The 22,843-nt window shown below is 41.5% G+C and overlaps 5 protein-coding genes across 5 annotated transcripts; 3 read left to right on the top strand and 2 right to left on the bottom strand.

The window, feature by feature from the left end:
- The first annotated feature begins 180 nt into the window (after positions 1 to 180).
- Positions 181 to 1,628, top strand: LOC6033394 (transcription termination factor 3, mitochondrial). Its single transcript, XM_038254379.1, has 2 exons — positions 181 to 1,033; positions 1,297 to 1,628. Exons 1-2 carry the CDS (start codon positions 250 to 252, stop codon positions 1,572 to 1,574), a joined length of 1,062 nt encoding a protein of 353 aa, XP_038110307.1. The 5' UTR covers positions 181 to 249; the 3' UTR covers positions 1,575 to 1,628.
- LOC6033395 (endoplasmic reticulum-Golgi intermediate compartment protein 3) lies at positions 1,421 to 4,364 on the bottom strand. Its single transcript, XM_001843799.2, has 6 exons — positions 4,033 to 4,364; positions 3,806 to 3,964; positions 3,518 to 3,746; positions 3,068 to 3,429; positions 1,906 to 2,107; positions 1,421 to 1,846 (listed from the first exon to the last, which is right to left on the bottom strand). Exons 1-6 carry the CDS (start codon positions 4,118 to 4,120, stop codon positions 1,711 to 1,713), a joined length of 1,176 nt encoding a protein of 391 aa, XP_001843851.1. The 5' UTR covers positions 4,121 to 4,364; the 3' UTR covers positions 1,421 to 1,710.
- LOC6033397 (reactive oxygen species modulator 1) lies at positions 2,525 to 3,053 on the top strand. The gene is made up of 2 exons (XM_001843798.2): positions 2,525 to 2,828; positions 2,892 to 3,053. Exons 1-2 carry the CDS (start codon positions 2,692 to 2,694, stop codon positions 2,998 to 3,000), a joined length of 246 nt encoding a protein of 81 aa, XP_001843850.1. The 5' UTR covers positions 2,525 to 2,691; the 3' UTR covers positions 3,001 to 3,053.
- Positions 4,365 to 7,496: 3,132 nt separating the features above from the next.
- Positions 7,497 to 15,808, top strand: LOC6033396 (60S ribosomal protein L21). Its single transcript, XM_001843800.2, has 3 exons — positions 7,497 to 7,606; positions 7,915 to 8,071; positions 15,366 to 15,808. The coding sequence occupies exons 2-3, from the start codon at positions 7,943 to 7,945 to the stop codon at positions 15,720 to 15,722; spliced, it is 486 nt and encodes a 161-aa protein (XP_001843852.1). The 5' UTR covers positions 7,497 to 7,606; positions 7,915 to 7,942; the 3' UTR covers positions 15,723 to 15,808.
- Positions 15,809 to 15,892: 84 nt separating this feature from the next.
- LOC6033398 (ubiquitin carboxyl-terminal hydrolase 46) lies at positions 15,893 to 22,776 on the bottom strand. Its single transcript, XM_001843801.2, has 5 exons — positions 22,505 to 22,776; positions 22,298 to 22,378; positions 21,428 to 22,234; positions 16,639 to 16,782; positions 15,893 to 16,572 (listed from the first exon to the last, which is right to left on the bottom strand). Exons 1-5 carry the CDS (start codon positions 22,505 to 22,507, stop codon positions 16,465 to 16,467), a joined length of 1,143 nt encoding a protein of 380 aa, XP_001843853.2. The 5' UTR covers positions 22,508 to 22,776; the 3' UTR covers positions 15,893 to 16,464.
- Between the last annotated feature and the right edge of the window lie 67 nt (positions 22,777 to 22,843).

Below are 22,843 nucleotides of genomic sequence, written 5' to 3'. Positions count from 1 at the left end.
TTTGTATGGGGAGGGGGTCTAAAAGTTCGATTTTTCGCGTTACGTAATAAAAGAACGCTCCCCAACAGCGAATGAAAATAATGCCGAGTTCTGTCAAAATGCGTTTGACGTTTCGAACGTTGTAGGGATGCGAGCCGACATCGCAAGTGGTGATGTTTACATTTCGCTGGTCACCCTAAATCGAATAATTTTACGCAAGTTTGAATTTGTTTTGAGTTTTACGCGCATAAGAAATTCAAATTTTAAACCATGTTTTCGCTAACGAGGACATTTTTACGCGCTGCAAGGCCCAGCTGGTTCAGCAAGCAACAGTTTTCAACAGAACGGCTGCCGACAGTCCAACCCGTTTCGACGAAATCACTCGAGGATTACGAAAATGACCTGGAATCGCAGTTCAAACAGATGCTCCGGGTCGAATCGCGATCCCCGCTGGAACCGGTGCAAGATCCGTCCATCGTCGATACCCACCCGCACATTCGACCGGCCTTCAACTTCGCAGCGTACGTCAACAAATCGGAATCCCTGCAGCACCTGGTCAAGCTAGGCGTAGATCTGCACAAGCTGGAGAAACGGAAAGGAATTCCGCAGTTTATTCTGCAGCTCGACTTTGAGCGCGACATGAGGGAGCACCTGAAGTTCCTCACCGAGGTTGGCGTCCCACTGGAGGGTTTGGGAGAGTTTGTAACGAAAAATCCGCTAATTTTCAAAGAAGACCTCGGGGACATGGAAGTTCGGATAAACTATCTGGAGTCGAAACGGTTTCTGCCGGAGCAAATCTCCAGAATTGTTTGTAAAAACCCGTTCTGGTTGATGATCAGCACGAAGCGAATCGACAAGCGGCTTGGCTACTTCCAGAAAACGTTCAAAATGATGGGCGATGAAGTTCGGTTGCTGACCGCGAAACAACCTAGAATTATAACGTACAACTTGGAGCACATCCGGCAGAACACGTTCACCGTCCGCGAAGAAATGGGTTTCGAGCCGGAGGAAATGAAGCAGCTGCTGCTGAGCAAACCGAAGCTTTGGATGATGAGTGAGTTGAAATTTGTAATCCCCTTCTCCCTTAGCTCTTTTTTTAATTTGCAAAAATGGCGCTTATCTTTTTCAAGAAGGCACAGCACAAATCGGCAACATGGAAAAAAAGTTTCTCTTGTGCCCTGCTGAGGGCACCAAATTGTTTAAGGAGGGCGACATTTTTTTGTAAAGAACTTGTTAGTTGACGACTAACCTCGACTAACCTACTGCTCAGCACTGAATCCCCCTAAAAATATCTATCAATTTCAAATTCCCCTTCAGACCAAGACAAGCTGCTGCACCGCTTCGAGTACGTGCACCGCCGCATGCAGGTCTCGCACGCGGAGATCCTCAAGGTGCCGGAAGTTCTTCAATCGCGCGATCACAGACTAAAACACCGGCACGGTTTCCTGCGCTTCCTCGGCAAGGCCCAGTACGACCCGCGCAAGGAGCTGTATATTTCGCTGAAATCACTCGTCGAAGGTACCGACGAAGAGTTTGTAAGAGATGTGGCCAGGTCGAGCATGGAATGCTACACGAGCTATTTAAAGACGCTTTAAAAAAAAAGTACACAGTAATAAAAGTTTTGGTATCGAGGAACACAAACATAAAAACGCAAACATATCTTTTAAACTTTTGAGAGACATCGTACCAGATCTAAATCCAGAGCAGTCCATAAACAGACGGTTAGTAACATTAGCTAGCTTTTCCGAGCTCAATCTTGCGCTTCAGCGCGTGAATCGACGTAAACAGCAGCGTGTCGACGATGCCGGAAACGGTGAAGATTCCACCGATGATTGCACACAAGTTCGTCGCAAAGTGGCTGAAGGAGCTGAAATCAAAACTCAAATTCAGAAAATCACACAAAAAAGAGTAAATTTAACTCCCAACCTCCGCTTCTCGGTGAACTTGACCATCAGCGGCGACAGCTCGTAGTTGACGAAGATGCCCGGCATCCCGCTATCGCCGCTCATCAGCGAGACGCTCTTCCGGTGGGTGGTCACCGAGAACTGGTTCGTGTGCAGCTTTGGCCCGCTCAGCGGCACGAACTCGGTCGGCACGATCTTGATGTAGTACTGGAACATCATGGCGCCTGGAATGAGGAGGGGTGAAAGTCGCGGGTTTTTAGTAAAGAACTCGTACAAAACGAAATTCACTGCAAAGTTTTTGGTTTATGCTTCTGGTTTATGCAGAGTTCAAACTTGCTAAGAAGCCGGTCAACAAACATAAGCCCCAAGAAATCGTTATAGGTCTATGGAGCTCTCTTTCGTTCTTATGGCTGTTTCCTGACTTTTTTTTTTTCTTTCGAGGACCTTAATCTGTGCTTAATCTCTTGGATAGCGTTTTTATCGTTAATCAGGAAAAGGTATATTTATAATAAAATTTTCTTAAAAATAGATTTAATTAAACTTTTTCCGTGGTGCCAAAATTCAGTGTTGCCAGCACACCTCAGTTAATACCTACTCACATCCCCTCTAAAACAGCGACAATCTCCAAAACGTCAAACTCAAAACCGCAAATAAAATCAACACAACAGAAACGTCAAAAACCACGAAGATTACGTGATGCAAATCAACTAAAAATTACGGCAAAGCACGAGCTCGTTTAGAATCGGCGATTATCGCAGCGTAAAATCTGTGCGTTCCCTAAAACCCGCTTGTTAATCCAACCGAGAAGATGCCCGCGATTCCCGGCAGCGCGTACGGCCAGAACCAGCAGCCCTCGTGCTTTGACCGCATGAAGACCGGCTTCACCATTGGATTCTGCGTCGGAATGGCTAGCGGGGCCCTGTTTGGCGGATTCTCTGCATTGCGGTAAGTTTTGTTAGATTGTTCGTGTGGGAGGGGTGAATTTAAAACGGTTCTTGTGTGTTTCAGGTACGGACTACGAGGTCGCGAACTGATCAACAATGTTGGCAAAGTTATGATCCAGGGCGGTGGCACTTTCGGCACATTTATGGCCATCGGAACGGGCATCCGGTGTTGAAAGGTGTTTTAAGTGTTATCAAAGATCAATGCAATAAAGAGTTAAAAAGAGGAGAGAACGAGCTTACCTTCTTCAGCGATCACGTCCGTACCGTCCAGCGGGCTCGTCTGTCCGAAGCCAAACTCCTCGCCGAACGACAGCGTGTTGATGTGGTGGGTCATGTTGAACCGACTGGAGGAGAACGGCTGCACGTCGTGCACGTGGATGTGGCTGATGGAGAAGCTCTTGCCGGGCGCGATGTGGAAGCTTCCCCCGACGCGGTTGACCTCCATGTAGCCGTAAATTTGGCAGCCCTCGTTGAAAGCCTTCGCTTCAAGGCTGAGTTTGCCTATGGCCACCTCAGTTTTGCACTGCTCAAACTCCTCCAGCGTCGGATTCCACTGTTTTTCCCTGTACGCATCGATCACGTCTTGGCAAGTGTTGCAGCAACTGAAAGCAAACAGAAATTAGCGACTGTTTGTACAGCTGCTTCGAGCGGGGGGCAGGAATGTACAATCAAAGCCATTGTTGCACTTACTGGGAACTGTTCTTCTGGGCACCGTAACAGGAACCGCATGGGTTGGCCGTTGTGCTGCTGTTGACCACCGGCGCCTCCGTTGCATCTTTACGCGGCTTGGGAGCCTGGATATCCTCCTTCTTTGGGGCCTCAATAGGATTGCCCTTCAGGTCCAACCTTCGCTTGAAGATATTGTGGTCAATGTGCAAATGTTGCTCCCCTGTGGCATCCTGAGCGTCCAGCGAAACATCTAAAATTAAAACAACAATCAATTTCTAAAAAATCAAACATTTTCAAAGGCAACCCTACAATCGCAGGAAACCCTCGGCACCACAAAGTCCAGGTTGATGCGCAACTTTTGCCCCCGTGTCGCGTCCACAAACAGCTGGTCCTCAATCGTGGGCGTTAGGAAGGCGACAAACTCCGAGTAGATCAGAAACACAATGATTGTGCCGCTGATGGTGGTCACTGCAAGAGAGAAGGTCAATCAGTTAAACTCATTACACCAAAAAATAAAACTCGTTGGCAATACGTACACGCGGCACCGCCGATCGTTTTAATGCTAAACTCCTTATCAATTTTTGGATACGCGTCCAGCCGCCGGAACGAGTCGATTAGTCGCATTTCGGGAGCTTTTTTCCGGTCACTCACAAACGCGATTCCTGTTTAATACTTTTCGATTGCAATATTTTTTAGGAATGGAAAGATAAGAGAATGTGGAAAGCGACGGGGAAACCCAGAAACACGTATCCAACAGCTATCAAGTTTGGGACATAATGTTGGATATTGAGGGTGATTCTGCTGCTGCCACTGCAGAGAAAAGCCGATTTTTGTTTTGGTACGTGTATTTTCGTTTAGTGGGTGGTGAACGACTGGTGGGGGGCGTTGGGTGGGGTAAATGTCAAAAGGGGCGGTTTTTGACAGGTGGCTGAAGGGATGCCAGACATGTTTAAATATTGTATCTGTATAATTTTATGACAATGTCTGTATCGAGCTGTTAAAAGTTCGCGCGCACAACATGAATCTTAAAACTTTCTGCACTGAAAGAATCTAACATAGCAAAATCAAATGCTTTTTCACGTGAGCTGCTCCAAAAATCAACACGTTAAATTCACATGATTTTCCTTTGATCCACACATGCTCTGCCTGCCAGATAGATGCGAAAATCATTCAAAGCCAGCTGATCGCTAACAAAAAATCCTTCGCTCTTTTTTCGTATGGTGTTAACGGCAGATTCAAATGAATTTCACTTTGATTTGCCCCATTTGACTTTTCCTTCGATTGCGAAGTGAAAATCACGTGAGATTCAAATGCATTGGTTTTGAATTGCGTGTGGCGAAAAAAACTTCATTAGTAAGATGGCCACGGACGATGATGGTCAAAACTTTACTTCTCTCCGATTTACTATACAAGTTTTCTGATTTTTAAAGATTCAATAAGTTTTTGGTAAGTACAACATAGAAGACTTAGTGAAGGTTCAGACATTTTGATTTTATTTAAAAGTTTCACCTATTTGGGTTGTTTCAGGAAATCAAGTTCCAGCTTGTGGTCGGCTTTGGAATCCACACCTGCACTGAAAAAAAACCAGCATAGCAAAATTAAATGTTTTTTCACGTGAGCTACTCCAAAAACCAACACGATAACTTCACGTGCTTTTCCTTTGACTCTCACATGCTTTTCATTTCAAATGAACGTGAAATTCATTCAGCTCCAGCTGATCATTGGCAAACAAACATTCACTCATTTTTCGCATGGTGTTCACGTGAGACTCAAATGAATTTCACCTAAATTTGCCCCAATCGGCTTGTCCTTTGGTTTTGAAGTGTAAGTCACGTGAGATTCAAATGAATTTCATTTTGATTTGCTCCAATTGACTTGTTCTTTGATTTCCAAGTGAAATTCACGTTAGTTTCAAATGATATCGATGACGAAAATTAATCCTAAAGCAAGATGGCAATTTTCATAAAGTCCGAGCTAGAGCTCGCGTTCCTAATTGATTTCTTCCCGAAAAAAGTGGATTTGTTTTTTTTTTCGCTAGATTATTTTATGAAATATGGTAATGAATTCTGTACAATATTTAATACTTAGCAGAAAATTTCAAATAATTCTACAGGTAATCACTAGGGTGGTCCAAATCCGGACTTTTTTGGGGCTACCCCCTGAAATCAAAGATTGACCCATCACTATGCTAAATTCCAAATTTAAGCTCATTCTGACCAGGGAACCCCTCCCTCCAATCGCTTAAAGTTTGTATGGGAAAAATCGTCAAAATGTATGGAGAAAAGCAACTGTTTTACTTTTTTACCTGTGGAAGGCACCATAGTTATCCGATTCTTACCATTTCTCAAATGTAGAAGCTTCATTAAATTTAGAACAAGTTTTCCGAAGACACAAAATTTTTAGGATTTTTTCCCGCGAAGTTATTAGCGCCCAAAACTGACCATTTTTGCGCGGCCAGCTGTAAGGGGCTACCTAACAACGATGTTTATTTCCAATTCTTACACGCACGTGCTCTCTCTCAGGTTCAAACTCCCTAGTAATCACGGATAGGATAACTTCCGGCGAAACCTAGGGATTCCCATGGAAGAGGACTTTCCGTGGAGTGCGGGAGATCCGGTGTGTGGCATAGAAGTCTATTTTCGCTGATCGTCCAGAATCTTTTTTCTAAGTGTGAATCGTTCTCGAAAAAGTGAAGTTTTTGATTAACATCTAAACTCCCAAGCTCGAGAAAAGGGTGGAACTTCCATACAAATTCCCCCTATTTCTCGAGCTTGGGAGTGCAGGTGTTGATCATGCAAAAGTGTTAGTTAAGTGTTGTTTATGTTACATAAATAAAGGCAAAAATCAAAAAGATATTACACGTATTTTTATTTTACAATCACAAATATAGAATAGACAAAAAATATGCTACATAAAACCTTCACTTGAAAATAAAAAGAAAATGATTTGATTTTAATGTGCAGTGGGGAAGACCCAATTGCCGTTCAAGAGCCAAACGACATGCGACACCTAGTGTTGAGTAGCAGAACAGAGCGAAGAATGTCGATTGAAATTTCCGCCCTTTGAGGTTATGTATGCGAATTCTGTTTTGTTAAATTCCAGCGTTGAGAACAACTTTTGAGCAAAAATTCGAGCTGATTCTTTGTTAACTTTTGATGTTCTATCATTTTAAACAATATTATTTTTTCAAAATTATTTTTATTTTCAATTTTTTTTTATTGCGTTAATTTATAGAGGGCAAAGAGTTAACAATCGTACTACTTGAATCTTTTCTCAAAAGATGTTCTATGAGCTGTAAATTCAATTTTAAGCTTGCATTCCTATATAACCGAACAGCGAAAATTTGAATCGTCATTCTTCGATGCTTTGCGCCATCTGGCGGAATTTTTGAGCTTTTGATCGCGAATTTTTTGTGTGAAAGCTAGATTTTGGAGATGGGATGCCAGTAGCTTGAGGTTGCCGCCGTTGAGTGGAGTTTTCTGTTTTCTCAAAAGATTAAAAACATCAGAAGCATAAAACTACGATGAATCTCCGTCATCGACTGACAGCCATTTTCTCCGCTGGTTTGTTTTGGTCGTACTGGTTGAACGAATGAGCGAGCAAGAGGTATTTTTATTTTCGTTTATTTCGTACTCTCTCTTTCACCCCTCAACAGTGTTGAGGATCTGCTAATACTACAGCAGTTGTTTTAGAGCTGATTTGTTTTCATCCTATAGGATAGCTGTTTTATGACTGATTAGCTGTAGAAAGCTGATAAACAGCACCTTTATGATTTCTCTTAGTGCTGGCTGGATGGTTACTTGGGTGGTTTTCACCAAGAAGAAGTAAAAGAAACCTGCTTCACTTTTTGAAACCCCGTGTCATGTCCGTTCGTCCGTGCCTCCACTCTCATATTACCCAACATTGAGTAGCATTCAGTTGGACGGCTTCAGTACGAGCTATTCAAACCGAGATGGCGCCACCACACTACTACTGGCGAGTTGTTGAATCACCCCCCGAGCATAAACAAACCGCTGCAGTGACAGTTTGCCGGAAACCACTGCTGCCAACCCAATTTGACAGCTACTTTACCTCGACCTAACCTTTTCCTTGGCATACGTGAAGTTGACAGTACGTATCGAAATTTTTTCCGCAAAAATTGACGAATTTTTAGTGTAAATCGAGTGATTTTAAATTGCTGAATAGTTAAAACTGAAAGCCAAGTAACCGCGAAACAGATTGTGCTAAAAGTTTGTGAAATTGGTCATTGTTCGGTGCAAAAAATCAAGTCACCAAAGTTGACAAACAATCGCGCGAGCGCTTGTCTGCTACCGCTGCCGCACAAATCGCACCACAAACTGTTTCCTGGGTCACAGCGGCTCAGAAATTAATCGGACTGACGATCAACTAACCACGTCCTTCTTCGTTTTATATTGCAGCGTTCAAAGCACCAGCTAAGCCAGCAAAATGACCAACTCGAAGGGTTATCGCCGCGGAACTCGGGACATGTTCTCCCGTCCCTTCCGCAAGCACGGAACCATCCCGCTGTCCACCTACATGAAGGTGTACAAGGCCGGCGACTATGTCGACATTAAGGTGAGTTCAAACTGTGAATGATGAGATTTTTTTTTATCGGATTCGGGAGATGTTTAGGAGGGGTCTACAGATACAACCTGTTAACTTCTTAAGAAATTCTCCCAAAGGAAGGTCGGGCATTCTTGGTTATTTTCCCCATCGGCTCATCGGTGCCGGCGGGGAGAGCTTGGATTGCGCACAGTTTAGTAAATTTATAACTCAGTTAATTCTTGTTTCAATATTTTGAGTTCTTTTTCAAATTTCTTTATATGTTGGCGTAGAATTTCATAAATTAAACCAGTGATACACTGCCAAGAATTCCAGTATTCTTGGTAACTGGTTGCGAAAAATTAGTTATTCTCCGAAGCTAACAAATTTGCAGGAAAATCTCCTTTAAAATTTGGTGTCTTAAAAGGAGTTGTTCATAATTTTATAAAGATCCTTCGAGAATTATAAAGTTTAGACAACTTCATAAATTATGACGATATTTCCGCAACATATGACATGACATGGCCATGCCAGTGATCATTCACAAGCGTCGTCACCCGAACAGTTCCAACCGAATCCTCCAACAGCAGCGTTTAGCCGGACTTGGCCACACAATAATCCCCACTCTTCTGGGCAGAGAGGGTGAAGATCTTCCAAGAGCGATTTGTTGCATTACAACATACGCAGGGTTGTTACAGACGACGTGGATAGCGCGAATCTGGCGCGGATTTGCTGGCTAATTTTGCTCAGGCGCGGATTTTGCGTGGATGGCAATTTTGATAAATAAATTAATGGAGAGAGATAGAATTACTTTCATGTTATCAAGAAAAATATTATCAGGAATTACGATAATTTGTTTTTTCCTTTGAGAGCAAGAATTTCATAGTTTTTATCATTTGAATTTTCTTCTGAAAATGTTTGTTTTTAGTAATGATTTTTACCTTATTTATTTTTAATTTTATACTGCATTTATTCAGTTTTTAATTTTGTAAATCAATTATTACTAACTTTTCCCGAAGATATAGACATTAGAATGTGTAAAAAAAAAAAACTTTTATTGGGGCTTGTTCTGGTGGGTGCCAAATATGAGCTTGATTGGACGTAACAGAAGCTGGCCTCCACTTTCGAATTTTGGAATGGAATTTAATCGGTAGAAATATTTTTTTCTAAATTTAAACATTCTTGGCGAAAATAAAAAGATCAGAACATTCCAAATTCAAAGCTTCAGAAATTCAAAAATTCGAAAAAAAAATTGTTTTAATAGTTTTTATAATAACAAAAAAATCAAAATACATATTATTTTTTTTTTTCGAAATTTCTAAAATTTCGAAATTCAAAATTTTAGTAATCAGAAATTCAAAATACCAAAAATTTGGGTAATCGAAAATTTGAAGATAAAAAAAAATCAAATGTAAGAAATCAAATTTAAAAACTAAAAAATATCAAATTCAAAACAATTCTCAAATCTAAAATGATTTTAGTATCCTTAAGCTTATAAATTCTAAAATTCTAAAATTCTTTAATTATTAAATTCTTAAATTCTTAACTTCGTAAATTCTTAAATGTTTTTATTTTTAAATTCTTAATTCTTGAATTCCACAATTTTTTAAGTCCTATTTTATGTAAGAGATTTTGAAATTATGAGAAGACATTATTTTAAATATCGGAAATTAAATTTCTTTCGGAGTGAAATTTTAGCGAGGATTTTGGATTACAAACTGTATAAAAAATTTTAGATTTTGAATATTTCTCGGGTTAGTTTTTAAAAGGTCGTAAGCGCCAGTTGTTCAAAATTTAGTTTTTGGCACGGTTGCACTCTTCTAACGCACTACTAACGATCTACTCGAGCAGAATTTCCAAAAAAAATAATTTGAACAAAAATATCGCCCGCAAATAAAATGTCGAATGTGCTTTTCATACGGAGGAGTCACATACGTCCTTGGTGATGCAAGGTCGTATGTACTGGTGATTTCAAAAATGTACTTACGCTCATAGGAAAAGGACGTAAGTTCCATAATAGTTGCTTAATTATTATGGGCACATGAGTTTTTACGAAAAAAGATGAATATTTGTTATCCCGTTAAATACATTGCGCTGATTATATGACCTAAATGATGCGCGAAGAATATTTTCCAAATTGCCAGCCAGCAAAACGAAGTTTCAGTCGTTTATTCCGGCAGAGGCGGCTAGCTTCCCCCACAATCATCATTTTGTGTGGCAGCCTGAATCAACACAAAATTAAGATGCAGAATCTGTGCAGGAACGAGCGATAATGGTCGCATCCATCTTATCAGGCATAAACGCCCTCTGAAAACTCCAGGAACCCGAGTTCTCCAAGGTCCCATGGACCACTGAAGAAAAGATAAACAAATCAGTGGTAATTCGTCGTTTTGTTCGTGCTCTCAGCTGGCGTATGAACCAACGCGAGAGAGAGAGAATAAAATCTGTCAGTTGGACTTTTCTCCTCTGCGATGTTTTCTCCCAATCAACACAAAACATCGACTGCTCTTTTGCGGGGGGTGTTGAAACGATGTTTAAAATAAGAATGTTTGATTTAAATGTGTTTTAATCACAAAACAAATAAATTTTGCCAATGGTCGTATTGTCATTCTTACTAAAAAAAGTCCCAAGTACAGGGACGTATGAAACAATTTGCTCATTTAAAAGGTCGTATCAACCTGGTGTTATAAAACAAGGCTAAAACACACATAAATTGCTAAATTTTTTCATTCACTTGATATGGCTACCATAGCTTAAAGTCAAAGCATTCATTTTGACTAAAAATATGCCTTTAAAACCCTCTTACATATTAATAAGAATTAAAATAATGGTCAAAATCTTGTTCATCGTTTTCCTCCACTTGAGGGATTTGGCTCTAAGGACGTTTTGAAAACTAACTCGAGATTTAGACTTTCGAAATTAAAAATTTCATCATATTATGATTTTAGATTTTGATTTAATTTTGAGGTTATATTTTTGAAGTTAAATTTTTAGGTTTTTAAATATTGTATTTTCTATTAAGATTTTTTTTTCATGACCCTTGCCTTGACCGTCTCTTGAGGATTTTTTTAAAATGGATTTATTGTTTTCATTCTTTTGGAGCTTTTTAACCATAAAACGAGTTTTTTAATCAAATACTTTCTGAATTAGTTCGAGACAGTGCAAAGCACAAATTTTAGGGTGGCACAAGAATTGAATTTGGAAGAATTGAAGGCAAAAATAAGTGTTGGGATAAGTCGGTCGATAAGGCAAAAATAAGTGTTGGGATAAGGATAACGAGTGAATAATGTGTGGAATTTTCGACAAAGGATGTATATGGAGGGTGTCTGGTGATCAATATCGGAGAGCGAGCGGATGGTTCTCAATAGGCTGCTGCTGTGACGAGTTGGTGTTGAGGTTTGTTGTGCAGCGCAGCAGCGCAGCAGACGCCGGTTGTGTGTTGGTGTGGTGACGAGCGTTTTGAAGCACATCATCTGTCGAACGTATTAGGGTGTGCGTGCTGAGAAGAGCTTTTTGGGAGAGCGAGGCTTCAAAAGCTTCCGTTGCGTACGGCTGGCCGATGTGCTTGGCTAGTGGGGAGGGGGGGGGGGGGGGGGATTGTGGGTTGAGTGTGGTGGCGAGCGGTGGAAGTCGTAGCTGCTCTCAACTGCTGTGTTTGTGTTCGGGAGTGCCGGCGTCGGTGCAGTGCTGTGTGTCGGATGCGTTACTTGATGTTGGTGCACATCTTCGTGTGTACCCGTCGGCCTTTCCACACACGGACGGGGCTGAGGCTGTATGTTGGTGTACTTCCATCGTTCTGGCGGTTTTCGGCTCTGTACGTGTACACAGAGAGCCTGCTCTCAATCTAGCTTGCTTTTGCTGTGGTTAGGCTTTGCGATGGAAAACATCGGGCTAGTGTAACATAAGTATTTTAAGGTAGGCTCGTTCGTTTTCCACCATGTTTGTGTACGTAGCATAAGGTAAGTCTATTTTATCCTTCTAGGATAGAGTTTTAAATTTGTGTTATACTTTTTGCTTTACAGTTTTTAGTTTGATAACTTAAATTACTAACACCACTAACACCAAACGTTGGTTTATTAGGCGAAAAAGCATACCTTGGTGATTTAAAAGTGTCTTATAACTAGAGAGGAAGCCAGCGTGTTTTATGCGACACTGGGAACCCTGGGTGAGTCTGCTCTATGTTGACATGTATATGTGAGTTGAGTGATGCGGGTGCATGATATGTTGTGAAGAGTCATTTGTGAGTTTCCACAATTTAGTGAACTCTATCATTTGGCTCATGTATGGATGGAAGCATGAATGGATTTAATTTTATTAATTTTTTATTGACCAAATTATTGTAATGTATCTATTTTAACTTATTTATTTATTTCAATCTATCTATTTACTTAAATTTATCTTTGGATGTATCTTATATTTTACATATTTTCCCTCACTTTCCCTCTTCTTTTTTTTCTTTCCTTCTTTCAAGTCGCGTAAATAATAATATACCGGTCGTTAAACGAGAATGTCTAACTCGAGTTCATGCGTCCTTTTTACGGATTCGTTCTCCTCTTACTCTGATCTTATTTTTCCGATAATTATAAATATAACGTAAAAGATAAAACTACCTATAACGACTTTGGCTTAAAAATGTACCATTCGTGATAGTGTCACTTTATTATTAACTGCTCGAAACGAAATTTTCAGTTACTATTGTTCGTAATTTTGTCGGTCTCGTAGATCACTATTTTCGGAACATTTTATCATAAAATCCTGCAACACGATGAAATCATTGTAAACCTCACTTTAAAATTTTCATATAATTTAGTCGGAAACCACAAAAAAAATACAATTTAATATATTGCTTAAATAGTAAAAGGAGGGAAAAGCCCTTCTCACAGCGTCGTTGCTCGGAAGGCACGCCGACGGGGGAATGAATGATAATTTGGCACCGCGTTCGAATTAAAACTATTTCTAAATCATTGATTGTGTGTCTTACAGCAGCCGGCTGCCTAAGACCTATAAATTTACAACTGATAAACAAATTACTTATGGTCGCATCACCTACCACGGTGAATCCTGACCTCATACCCATCTAACTAACCCCTCAAAACTCATGTGATACTTTGTCGGAGACGCAGTCGATTTGGCGGTCCCATCACTCAAGTATCGGACTAACATTCCCATCCACTTCCCCGTGTCTTACCACTGGTCGTGGCCGGCGTCGGTATTGATCAGCACGATACGGACCTTTGAAAATTGCGAAGGGGTGATGATTGGTTCCTACTTTTCATCTGTGGTCCACGGAGCAATGATTGGGGGTCCTGGTCAATAACGAAGTAGCAGCTACGGGTAGACACCAATGCTATGCTATGCTATGCAAATACTTTCTGAATTAGTTCTTCTTCATTAAAAAATAAAATTTCCAATAGAAAATTGCTGTTTAAATTTTATGGAATGTGTTTGCGATTTCCTTAAGGTAACCCAGCCTAACTTGATGAAGTTATTCGCGATAAAGCACATGAGCGAGGTGGAAACGAGAGTAATCTCCCTAAGCATAATTCCACTGAGTAAACTCCACGCTTGTACACTCAACCCCCGGTGGTTGGTCACTTTTTCGTTTGACACTTTTTTAGTTTGTACCCCGTTGGTTGGTCAAAGTGAAGAACTGTCACTTTTTACACGGTGCTTACGCACACTATCAAAACAAACGTTTGACAGTGTGTGTGAACTCCGTGTAAAAAGGGTGTCAAACTAAAAAGTGACCCCGTTCGTTTGACAACAGTTCGAGCCAAACATTTCATTAGGGCACAAAACCAAAAACCGCGATTCGAGAAAATCGCTTGCAAGAAGTGCACAACTTGTTTCAATTCCTATTTAAAAAAGAAGCTTGACTGATGGTATTTTTACTTATGATACTATAAAACACATCATTTTCCTCAGCTCTGCTTGAATGCTTTTTAATTTATGTTGATTTTCGCAATAAAACTCATTATTTAAAAAAATCTCGTTATTAGGCCCTTTGAACTTTCCAACTGTTGTTCATAATGGGCCCTTTCTAGATGCAATTTCAAAGAGAATTGAAAGGGCACTAAAGCGCTGTCATCCGATTGTTGTGTTGAATGATGTTTATGGGACTTTTTGTTCAGTTAGAAATAATGAGGAATTCAGCGAACATTATGTTAATTGGTGAAGTTTTGTGATCGAATGGTAAGAATAAGGCATGTGAAACATAAAAATTCTTCAAATGTGTACTGAGCAGCATCCGCGGGACCGTATTAAATATTGTGTTTCGGCGAAGTTTTTTTCTGCAGAAATCTTTGGTGAAACATAAACCAAACGTTGTTTTGAAGTGAATTAGTGTTAAGAATGTATGAAAAGTTCACTTTATAACATAGAAAGTTCCTCAACTACGAAAAACTAACGAAAAAGAAAAGGGCACAATTGAACTTTTTTTCTGGTTCGGAGTGAACATTCTTATGGGCCCTTTTGAGTTTTTGATTTTTTCAATAGGAAATTGTTTGTTATCAATCTGATTCTTGGAGGGCATGTAGGGAGTGTACTAATGAATGGAATAGTGGAATAATCCCGAATGTTTACGTTTTGGTTTTGTGCCCTAATGAAATGTTTGGCTCGAGTTGGTGTATTTAGTTACTCCTCCCTCATAAATCTCCGTAGCCGACCTAGATCATCAGCGGTTTTTTGCAGGACAGATTTTTCCACATCCGCGCGTCTTAGTAATTCTCAAAGTAGTTCCATTTTTAGGGTTGACATGCTGCCGGATATATCTGGAAATGCCAGATTTTTCGAGTGTCAGCCAGAATAAAGATTGATCATTCTCTGGGCAGGTGTAAAATGCATTTTAACACACTTTTTTCATTAAAATGTTAAGACCGTGGCTTGTAATTGCAGTTTATATTTTTATTTATTTCTCTCCCTCCTTCCGACTTTGGCCAGAGTCGAGGGACATAAACTTCAAAAAATATTTTGCACCGGAAACTCGCAAACGAGGCAAAATGCAGGCAGGTTGACGTTTGTACAAACAAATCCAGGCTCACAAACAAAGCAGGCAAACTGTTAAAAAGTGCGAGTTTTTTTTTTGTCATAGTCTAATACCAGCTTAAATGTTTGGTATCTTACATGCTAGCTTACGTGTCACTCGTACACGATTTCAATTGAAATTGACTATTAAAAGCTTTATTTGAACGTTAAAACATGCACGATGGAATGACATGCAAAAAAATGTCATATAATACGATCCAGAAGACCTTTCCACAGCGTTGCAGCTCGGAAGGCATGCGACATGTAAAATAAACGACACTTCTTTTTCTCTCTCCTCTCCCAGGGTCACGGTGCCGTCCACAAGGGCATGCCCTACAAGGCGTACCACGGCAAGACCGGCCGCGTGTACAACGTCACCAAGCACGCCCTCGGCGTGATCGTGAACAAGCGCGTCCGCGGCACGATCCTGGCCAAGCGCATCAACGTGCGCATCGAGCACGTGAAGCCGTCCCGCTGCCGTGAGGACTTCCTGCGTCGCGTCAAGGAGAACGACAAGGCGCGCCACGAGCTGCGCACCAAGAACCGCAAGGCCAAGATCTGCCTGAAGCGCAAGCCGGCGCCCCCACGTGGCGAGCAGGTCATCGTGAACCCGCCCACGCCGGTCTTCCTGGCCCCGATCCCGTACGAGTTTATCGCGTAAGGTGGATGTGGTGACTGGACGGACTGATGGATGGTGTGAATGTATATGGTTAATACAAAAAAAAAACAAATTTAATTTAACTGTGAGCAAATGTCGTTGTTGCTTGTCCGAAAGTCCAATAATTCTGGGAAGGAATTTTCGAATACGTTTCCCCAAAGTAAAAGCCGCTCTTCTCACTTCTAAACAGTGCACAGTCCACCCCTTCGGCGAGGGTGTTTTCTCCCACCTTGAGGGCGGACCGCTACCTAAGATTTATTATTTCACAACTCCCGTTGTTTTGTAGCTGTTGTTTACAAACAGGCTAGATTTTTTTCATAAACTTTACAGAATTTGGTTGGCTCCGTTGGCCGCTGGACAGATTCGTGGTGCGCCGCTATTGTTTCAATTTTGTCACTCCTCAAGTGCGAATCTACCAAAGTGTCCCGTGCCAGCACTACTGATATTGATTTCAGAAGAGAAAAGATTTTGATTACGCTGCCACTAGACTGGTTGCATTGCTTGCAGTTGAAAATCCTCTTTATTCAATCCGTCCTGTCGAGCTTAATTCACATGCTTAAATTACTCAACAACAGCTCGAATTCAACGTCGATCAACCTTCAACAGCGCGCACAGCCCTACACTCGAAACAAGTCTCGAAATATATATTAGGATTTGGATTAGGAAATAAATTAACTTAACGATCGTAACCAACTTTTAGGGTTTGGGATTCCTAAATTAAAACAGGCGTAAACTTGCTGCTGCTTCAGGTCGCGTCCCGTGACTGGTAGAAGAGGATGTAGCCCGTTTCGGACGACTTCTGGATGTCCGACGTGAGCCCGTAAAAGTCCTCGATAGTGGATGCTTCGATTTTCTGAAAAAAATAGTTGATCAATTAATATTTGAAGCTGATACAGAGAAAGTAAAAAAAGTCGCTTACATCAACCATATCGTCATCAAACAACAGCCAAAATCCGTGACTCTTCACAATGCTAATGTAGTGGCCCCGGTTCGGGCCGGACCCGCAGTGGATCACCACGGCCATCAGGTCGTACAGGCGGTCCGGGTTGACGGCGTCGTCCGACTGAAAAAAAGGAAAGCATTCAGAAAGACCCAAGGTCAGATAGCATCTCTTCCCTAGAAATTTGCAATTTCAATCACGGACTTCAATTTCATATACCTCCGTAGCTTTCCCATAATATCGCAAACTTACATAAGTATTTCAAACGGCTTCTATTCCCTTTATAAGGGTTGGTGAATGTTTCCGGCAAGCAATGCTGTTAAATGTTGAAATCTTCCTATAAAAATCCTTTGCGGAACAAGCCGACAGGACACTCTTCTGAATCGTTCGACGGTTTAAACTAAAAAAAGACGAGAGAACATAATTCTCTTTAATTCCTCCGTCCTTAATCCGAGCTTGATCGACAAGATGACAAGTTGCATTATAGCTCTGGTATCACAGACAAAGTACATCAGATTGAGGATTCGGGTTCACCCACAAATCCTCTCCATCGGCCACGAGTGTCAGGCTCATCATGTGTTCGGTTAGCAGAGAATCGGCTTTGCCCAGCAAACCCTTCTGATCATTATGGGCAAATCCAGTAGCGGAATCAAAAGATGACGGCGCTGACATTTTTCCGCGATCTTGCAGTTGCTGGCTACTGCAACCCTGCTCTTACCAGCTTTCATCAGATTGGTATGGTCTAAATCAAAAAAGATCTGCTGGCAGTACTGTTCCATGTACAACGTAACTATAGAGATCGGCTATGTCCCGTTTTTTGTAGGACGTGATCGATCTTTCAGACTAGCCGAAAAAACGCTTCAATACTTTCGGCGGCCAATACACTTTATTTCCAATAAAAAAAGCGACGTGTAGGGGCACTGAACAAGTGTGTTCTTTTCGGTTGTATATTTCGTACTAATTTTCGGGTTATATTTTTTATTTTTCGCCCTTTGCTACTTACTGCTTACTACAACATGAAGCATGCCTTGGGTTGATTAACGCCTAGCATCCTCTTGTCATTATTAACAATTGCAGTGCCCCAATGCAATAAATTGCTTTGAAACATCACAAACGTTAAAACGGCCAGGCCAACTGCGTTAAGTTTACCGCAAAGATGATTCGTTGAAGTGGATTGAGTTTGAGCACGAATGTTCAAACAACATTCCCTTTCTGAAACTACAGGGGAGGAAGAAACGTGGGGATCCCCCGCTCACGTTCCTGTTTGTTTAGGCAATTTATCGTTGGGAGCCGCCATGCTAAGAAGTTTTGGTGCTCCGGGACCCTCGAGGATGGGACATCGTATTTCCACAAATGCCCTGGACACTATTTGCCGTGGTTATAGCGCCCAGGTTCCCGACAAACACGCACTGCACGGTGTGTTTTTTAGAACAAACTAATAATAAAAAATTCGGTATGTCTGATATTTGGCACCGTGGAAGAAGGGCTCTTTCCCGATATTTTGCGGGGTATACCGAAATATTTCATCGGGGGGTCTCAGAAAATCGGTGCATTCATGTTGATATCACTCAAATTTCCTATGAATATGCCTTGGGGATTCTAACCAACTATATTTAACTCATATTTGACCTCCAATAAAAAAATCGATCCAAACTTACCAGTTTTTTAGCTTTCTTTGAAATTACCCCAAAATCCAAGTTGGAAACCCCGATACGACCGAAAATAAATCTTTTCTTTGTACAATTTGTCATGGAATTACAGCAACACATTGCCCGGATACAAATTTGAGCAATAAACAATGCAAAACATGGATTATTTATTGCAATGTAAAACAATTTGAAGTAAATAAAATAAATGTGTTCTTACGAAAACACCCTTTTTACAATATTCCGGACTTTAGTTTAAATTGTTTTTTTTAGCATAACTTTTGCAGTACTTAAGAGCGAGTTTTTCACCAATGTGTAACAGGTCGTATCGAGGTGCTCCGATTTGGATGAAACTTTCAGCGTTTGTTTGTCTATACATGAGATGAACTCATGCCAAATATGAGCCCTCTACGACAAAGGGAAATGGGGTAAAACGGGCTTCGAAGTTTGAGGTCCAAAAAACCTAAAAAATCTTAAAATTGCTCGCATTTCCGTAAAACTTCATCAATTCCAACTCTCGTAGATGCATTTGAAAGGTTTTTTGAAGCACTTCAAAATGGGCCATAGACATCCAGGATCGGCTTGACTTTTTCTCATAGCTTTTGCAAATTACTGTTAAAAATTGGTTTTTTTAAAACCTTAATATCTTTTTGCAACAACCTCCAACACCCATACTCCTATAGGTCAAAAGATAGGTAGTTTCATGGACTATAAGCCTACGGTATTAACTTTTTGGCCAATCGCAGTTTTTCTCATAGTTTTTCGATTTTTCTACAAAAAACATTTTACAACGCTAGTTTTTGCCCTGTAGGTCTCCATAGCGGCACTTTTTGGTCTCAATTTTGTCATGTTCGGAATCCTCGGAAAATTTCACGTTAGTTAGAAGTATTGGAGTGGTAAATTTGATTGGAAAAATTTCCATTTAGAATGCATTAAAATATTTTTTAACAATTTGTTGGATTTGGGGTGAAACAGGTTTTCGCCTACTTGATACAGCATTTGACGTATTGATCACAGAGTAAAAAAGATCTATTTCTTTTAACAAAAATGTTTTATTTAATTATTTTTTAAATCAAATTAACCACTCCAATGCTTCCAACTAACGTGAAATTTTCCGAGGATTCCAAATATGACAAAATTGAGACCAAAAAGTGCCGCTATGGAGGCCTACAGGGCAAAAACTAACGTTGTAAAATGTTGGTTGTAGAAAAATCGAAAAACTATGAGAAAAACTGCGATTGGCCAAAATGTTAAAACCGTAGGCTTACAGTCCATATAATTACCTATCTTTTGACCTAAGGAAGTATGGGTGTTGGAGGCTGTTGCAAAAAGATATTAAGGTTTAAAAAAAAACAATTTTTAACAGTAATTTGCAAAAGCTATGAGAAAAAGTCAAGCCGATCCTGGATGTCTATGGCCCATTTTGAAGTGCTTCAAAAAACCTTTCAAATGCATCTACGAGAGTTGGAATTGATAAAGTTTTACGGAAATGCGAGCAATTTTAAGATTTTTTAGGTTTTTTGGACCTCAAACTTCGAAGCCCGTTTTACCCCATTTCCCTTTGTCGTAGAGGGCTCATATTTGGCATGAGTTCATCTCATGTATAGACAAACAAACGCTGAAAGTTTCATCCAAATCGGAGCACCTCGATACGACCTCTAGAACAAACCGAGCAGAATTTACAAATACTGCCTCTTAACTAAACTTTATGATTTTCAATAGCGACTTATAGGACCCCAAGACGGATCGAATGAGACCAAAACAGAGATAATCTAGTGCAAATTTTGATCAACATCCCACCACACACCCAGACATTTACTCAGAATTTGGTTCTGAGCTACAGCTAAGATCTTAGAGTTTCTTCGAACCAAAGGTCCGGCTAAAGGCTTGGGCTTTAAAGTTTCTTGAAAACTCACGTAAAGCTCAGCAAGTACCAAGCTTTGGATAAGTATTCCAAAAGTTTCTTTGGTCTCAAAATGCTTGTACCCTGGTCCGAGATAATGAAGCTGCGGAAAGACATTCTGCTTGTTATTGAGCCACCTAACTGGGACAAGGGTTTCGGTGAAAGTGGAATTACGGGCAATGATCAGCAACGATGTCACAAGATTGGCGGAAATCCCGGAGGTGAGGGAGAAGCTGAATTCCCTCGATGACGGTACGCCGGGCCGCTACTGGATTTGCCCATTATGATCAGAAGGGTTTGCTGGGCAAAGACGATTCTCTGCTAACCGAACACACGATGAACCAGACACTCGTGGCCGATGGAGAGGATTTGTGGGTGAACCCGAATCCTCAATCTGATGTATTTTGCCATGCAAAATCAATGGGCTGGGTAGAAGAAAACGATTAGCTGACGAAGATGACATCTACGAACAGTTCGTTAAGGATGTGCACGACATCAACGAGAACCCGATCATTCTACGGTTTGGAGCAGTGCAGCTGAAAATCAACGTGAACTACATATACAGCCTTATCGATGGGAAAGCAGCCAATGCGATTGTTCTCAACGGCTACACGCTAGCTTTTTTTTATATGGTTGTCTCGCGGATGCAATGGATAAATCGATGAGATTTTTTGATTCTATGGAGTAGCAGAACGAGAACACACTAAATCAGTGTCCTCGTTGGCAATGGTCATGTTTGTTTTTTTTTTGTTTCGGGAAGATGGCGCCATAGGCTAGACAATGATGGTGCAGTCGATATTCGAGTATTTGAGTTTATTGAGTTAGTACGTGATGGACGAGTACGACAGAAGGGTGAGTCGTTCAAAATTGTGTTTCTTTGGGGACTCGTGAAATAACAAATTGATAGGTATTGCCTTATTGTAGAAACTCTTGTAGAGTTTAAGTGATATAAGTACGCTGAAAGATCAATAAAAGATCTTGCGCGTCAGGCTGCGATCTCTTTCCGTGCACAGCCTCGAGACGCGTAACAACTGTTTTCTTTATTTTTCCGAGTTACTGACTTCTGCAATTATTGTAATCCCCGAAGCCGAGATAATTTACAAATGTAATCATCTGAATTCAGAATTAAATGAGTCAGAGAGACAAAACGTCAACTAAGCTGCTTTAGGTACTTGATATCGACGTCCGTAATTGAAAAGCAAAATGTTCAGCTACTCACCGTGTTGAACAACCTCAGCTCGAGCGGAAACACGACCCGGTGGGACACCTTGATGTGCCGGTTGTACTGCTCCATGTACTTGAACCGCTTCAGGTGCAGCGCCAGGATCATCGGTAGCTTTTTGACGCGCATCCGCTTCTGCGCCTCCTGGTAGCTGCAGCAGTTGTCGCACTTGAACTTGTTATCACTGCACAGCGTCTCGGTGTTGCTGAAGCACCGCAGACAGTGCGTTATGCTGGTGTTCTGATCGACGTCCACCTGCAGGTCGAAGAAGTTTTCGTCCTTGCTGCTGACGGTTTCGCAGTTTAGGCAGCGCGTTTCACTCGTCAGGATGCCCTGGAATATTTCGTGCACCCAGGTCGGTTCCTGGGGTTGCTGGGTGCCGTTCTCTCCGGTACCGCAGCCGTTCAGCAGGTGGTTCAGGGACGGGGTGGCTGTACCTGCGTGGCCATTTTTGCTCGTGGTCGTACCGCCGGCGGCTGCGCCACCCTTGGCCTGGTTCCGCTCGGCCAGGATGATCTCGTTGATGTGGTTGATGAGAAAGTTGAGAAACTCGTGCGCATCCTGCTGCATGTAATTGTCGAACTCCTCCTTCTCCTTCCGCAACCGGGCGATAAACTTCTTTGGCGCGATTGAACCGACCTTTTTCTTCTGCGTCGCAATGCTGTAGAATAGATCGGCCAGGCAGGACAGCAGCGTCTCCTTGGTACGTTTGTTCTTGGCCTTGTACTCGAGAACCTTCTCTCGGAACGGCCGGCAAAAGTACAACGCCTGCAGGACCGAGTTGCTGTAGCAGGTGTTACCAAACTGGAAGCGAAAGGGAAGTCGATCAATACCTTGAACAGTTCCGAAAAACTTAAGCCAACTCACATTAACTAATCCAAAGTAGTGCTCATTGGGAGGGAACTGATCGGCACCGATATCACGCTCAAGCTGAGAAATGTTGGCTCCCTGGAAAAAGCGGAGTCACCCGCGAAAAGGTCATTTTAATTTGCATAATTTACACTCCGTGTCAAGCAAGGCAGGAAAATTTCAGCCAAGAGGCGTCAAAACAAGATAGATATTTTCTGCACTCACCATTTCTCCGTAACAACTAACCCGCGAACGGGGAGGAAGGTATTTCACACGCAATAACAAACACGGGTTCGCCACCTCGCGGGCGATTTAGTGGAATGCTCGAAGCATTTGTCGCGAATCGCAGCTTGCTGGAGACATTTTCGGTTCACGACTTTTTTCCTTCCTTTTCCGAGGTACAGCTGATGGAAAATTTCTCCCTTCCGTGAGAATCTGTGTTTTGATGGAAGATGGCCCGTCGTCGTCGTCGTCGCTCGATGACAGTTGTTTGACGGAATGCACGTTTGGGGGAGGTTGGGTGAAAGATATCTGAAAAATAAGAAGAGTTTTCGACATTTCGAA

Source organism: Culex quinquefasciatus, chromosome 2 (genome assembly GCF_015732765.1).
Source record: "Culex quinquefasciatus strain JHB chromosome 2, VPISU_Cqui_1.0_pri_paternal, whole genome shotgun sequence".
Taxonomy (NCBI): domain Eukaryota; kingdom Metazoa; phylum Arthropoda; class Insecta; order Diptera; family Culicidae; genus Culex; species Culex quinquefasciatus.
The sequence above is the reverse complement of the archived record's forward strand: the minus strand, read 5'-3'. Positions and strand labels throughout refer to the sequence as shown.

Bases quoted from the DNA above. Each gene is read 5' to 3' on its own strand.
- LOC6033394 (XM_038254379.1), top strand. From the start codon at position 250: ATGTTTTCGCTAACGAGGACATTTTTACGCGCTGCAAGGCCCAGCTGG. The intron at 1,034-1,296 runs GTGAGTTGAAAT...ATTCCCCTTCAG, and splicing joins ACCGAAGCTTTGGATGATGA to ACCAAGACAAGCTGCTGCAC.
- LOC6033397 (XM_001843798.2), top strand. From the start codon at position 2,692: ATGCCCGCGATTCCCGGCAGCGCGTACGGCCAGAACCAGCAGCCCTCG. The intron at 2,829-2,891 runs GTAAGTTTTGTT...TGTGTGTTTCAG, and splicing joins GGCGGATTCTCTGCATTGCG to GTACGGACTACGAGGTCGCG.
- LOC6033395 (XM_001843799.2), bottom strand. From the start codon at position 4,120: ATGCGACTAATCGACTCGTTCCGGCGGCTGGACGCGTATCCAAAAATT. The intron at 3,430-3,517 runs GTAAGTGCAACA...GTTTGCTTTCAG, and splicing joins GCCCAGAAGAACAGTTCCCA to TTGCTGCAACACTTGCCAAG. The intron at 1,847-1,905 runs GTTGGGAGTTAA...TTTTGATTTCAG, and splicing joins AAGTTCACCGAGAAGCGGAG to CTCCTTCAGCCACTTTGCGA.
- LOC6033396 (XM_001843800.2), top strand. From the start codon at position 7,943: ATGACCAACTCGAAGGGTTATCGCCGCGGAACTCGGGACATGTTCTCC. The intron at 8,072-15,365 runs GTGAGTTCAAAC...CTCCTCTCCCAG, and splicing joins GCGACTATGTCGACATTAAG to GGTCACGGTGCCGTCCACAA.
- LOC6033398 (XM_001843801.2), bottom strand. The intron at 16,783-21,427 runs GTGAGTAGCTGA...CCTTTTTTTCAG, and splicing joins AGCTGAGGTTGTTCAACACG to TCGGACGACGCCGTCAACCC. The intron at 16,573-16,638 runs GTAAGCGACTTT...TATTTTTTTCAG, and splicing joins TTGATGACGATATGGTTGAT to AAAATCGAAGCATCCACTAT.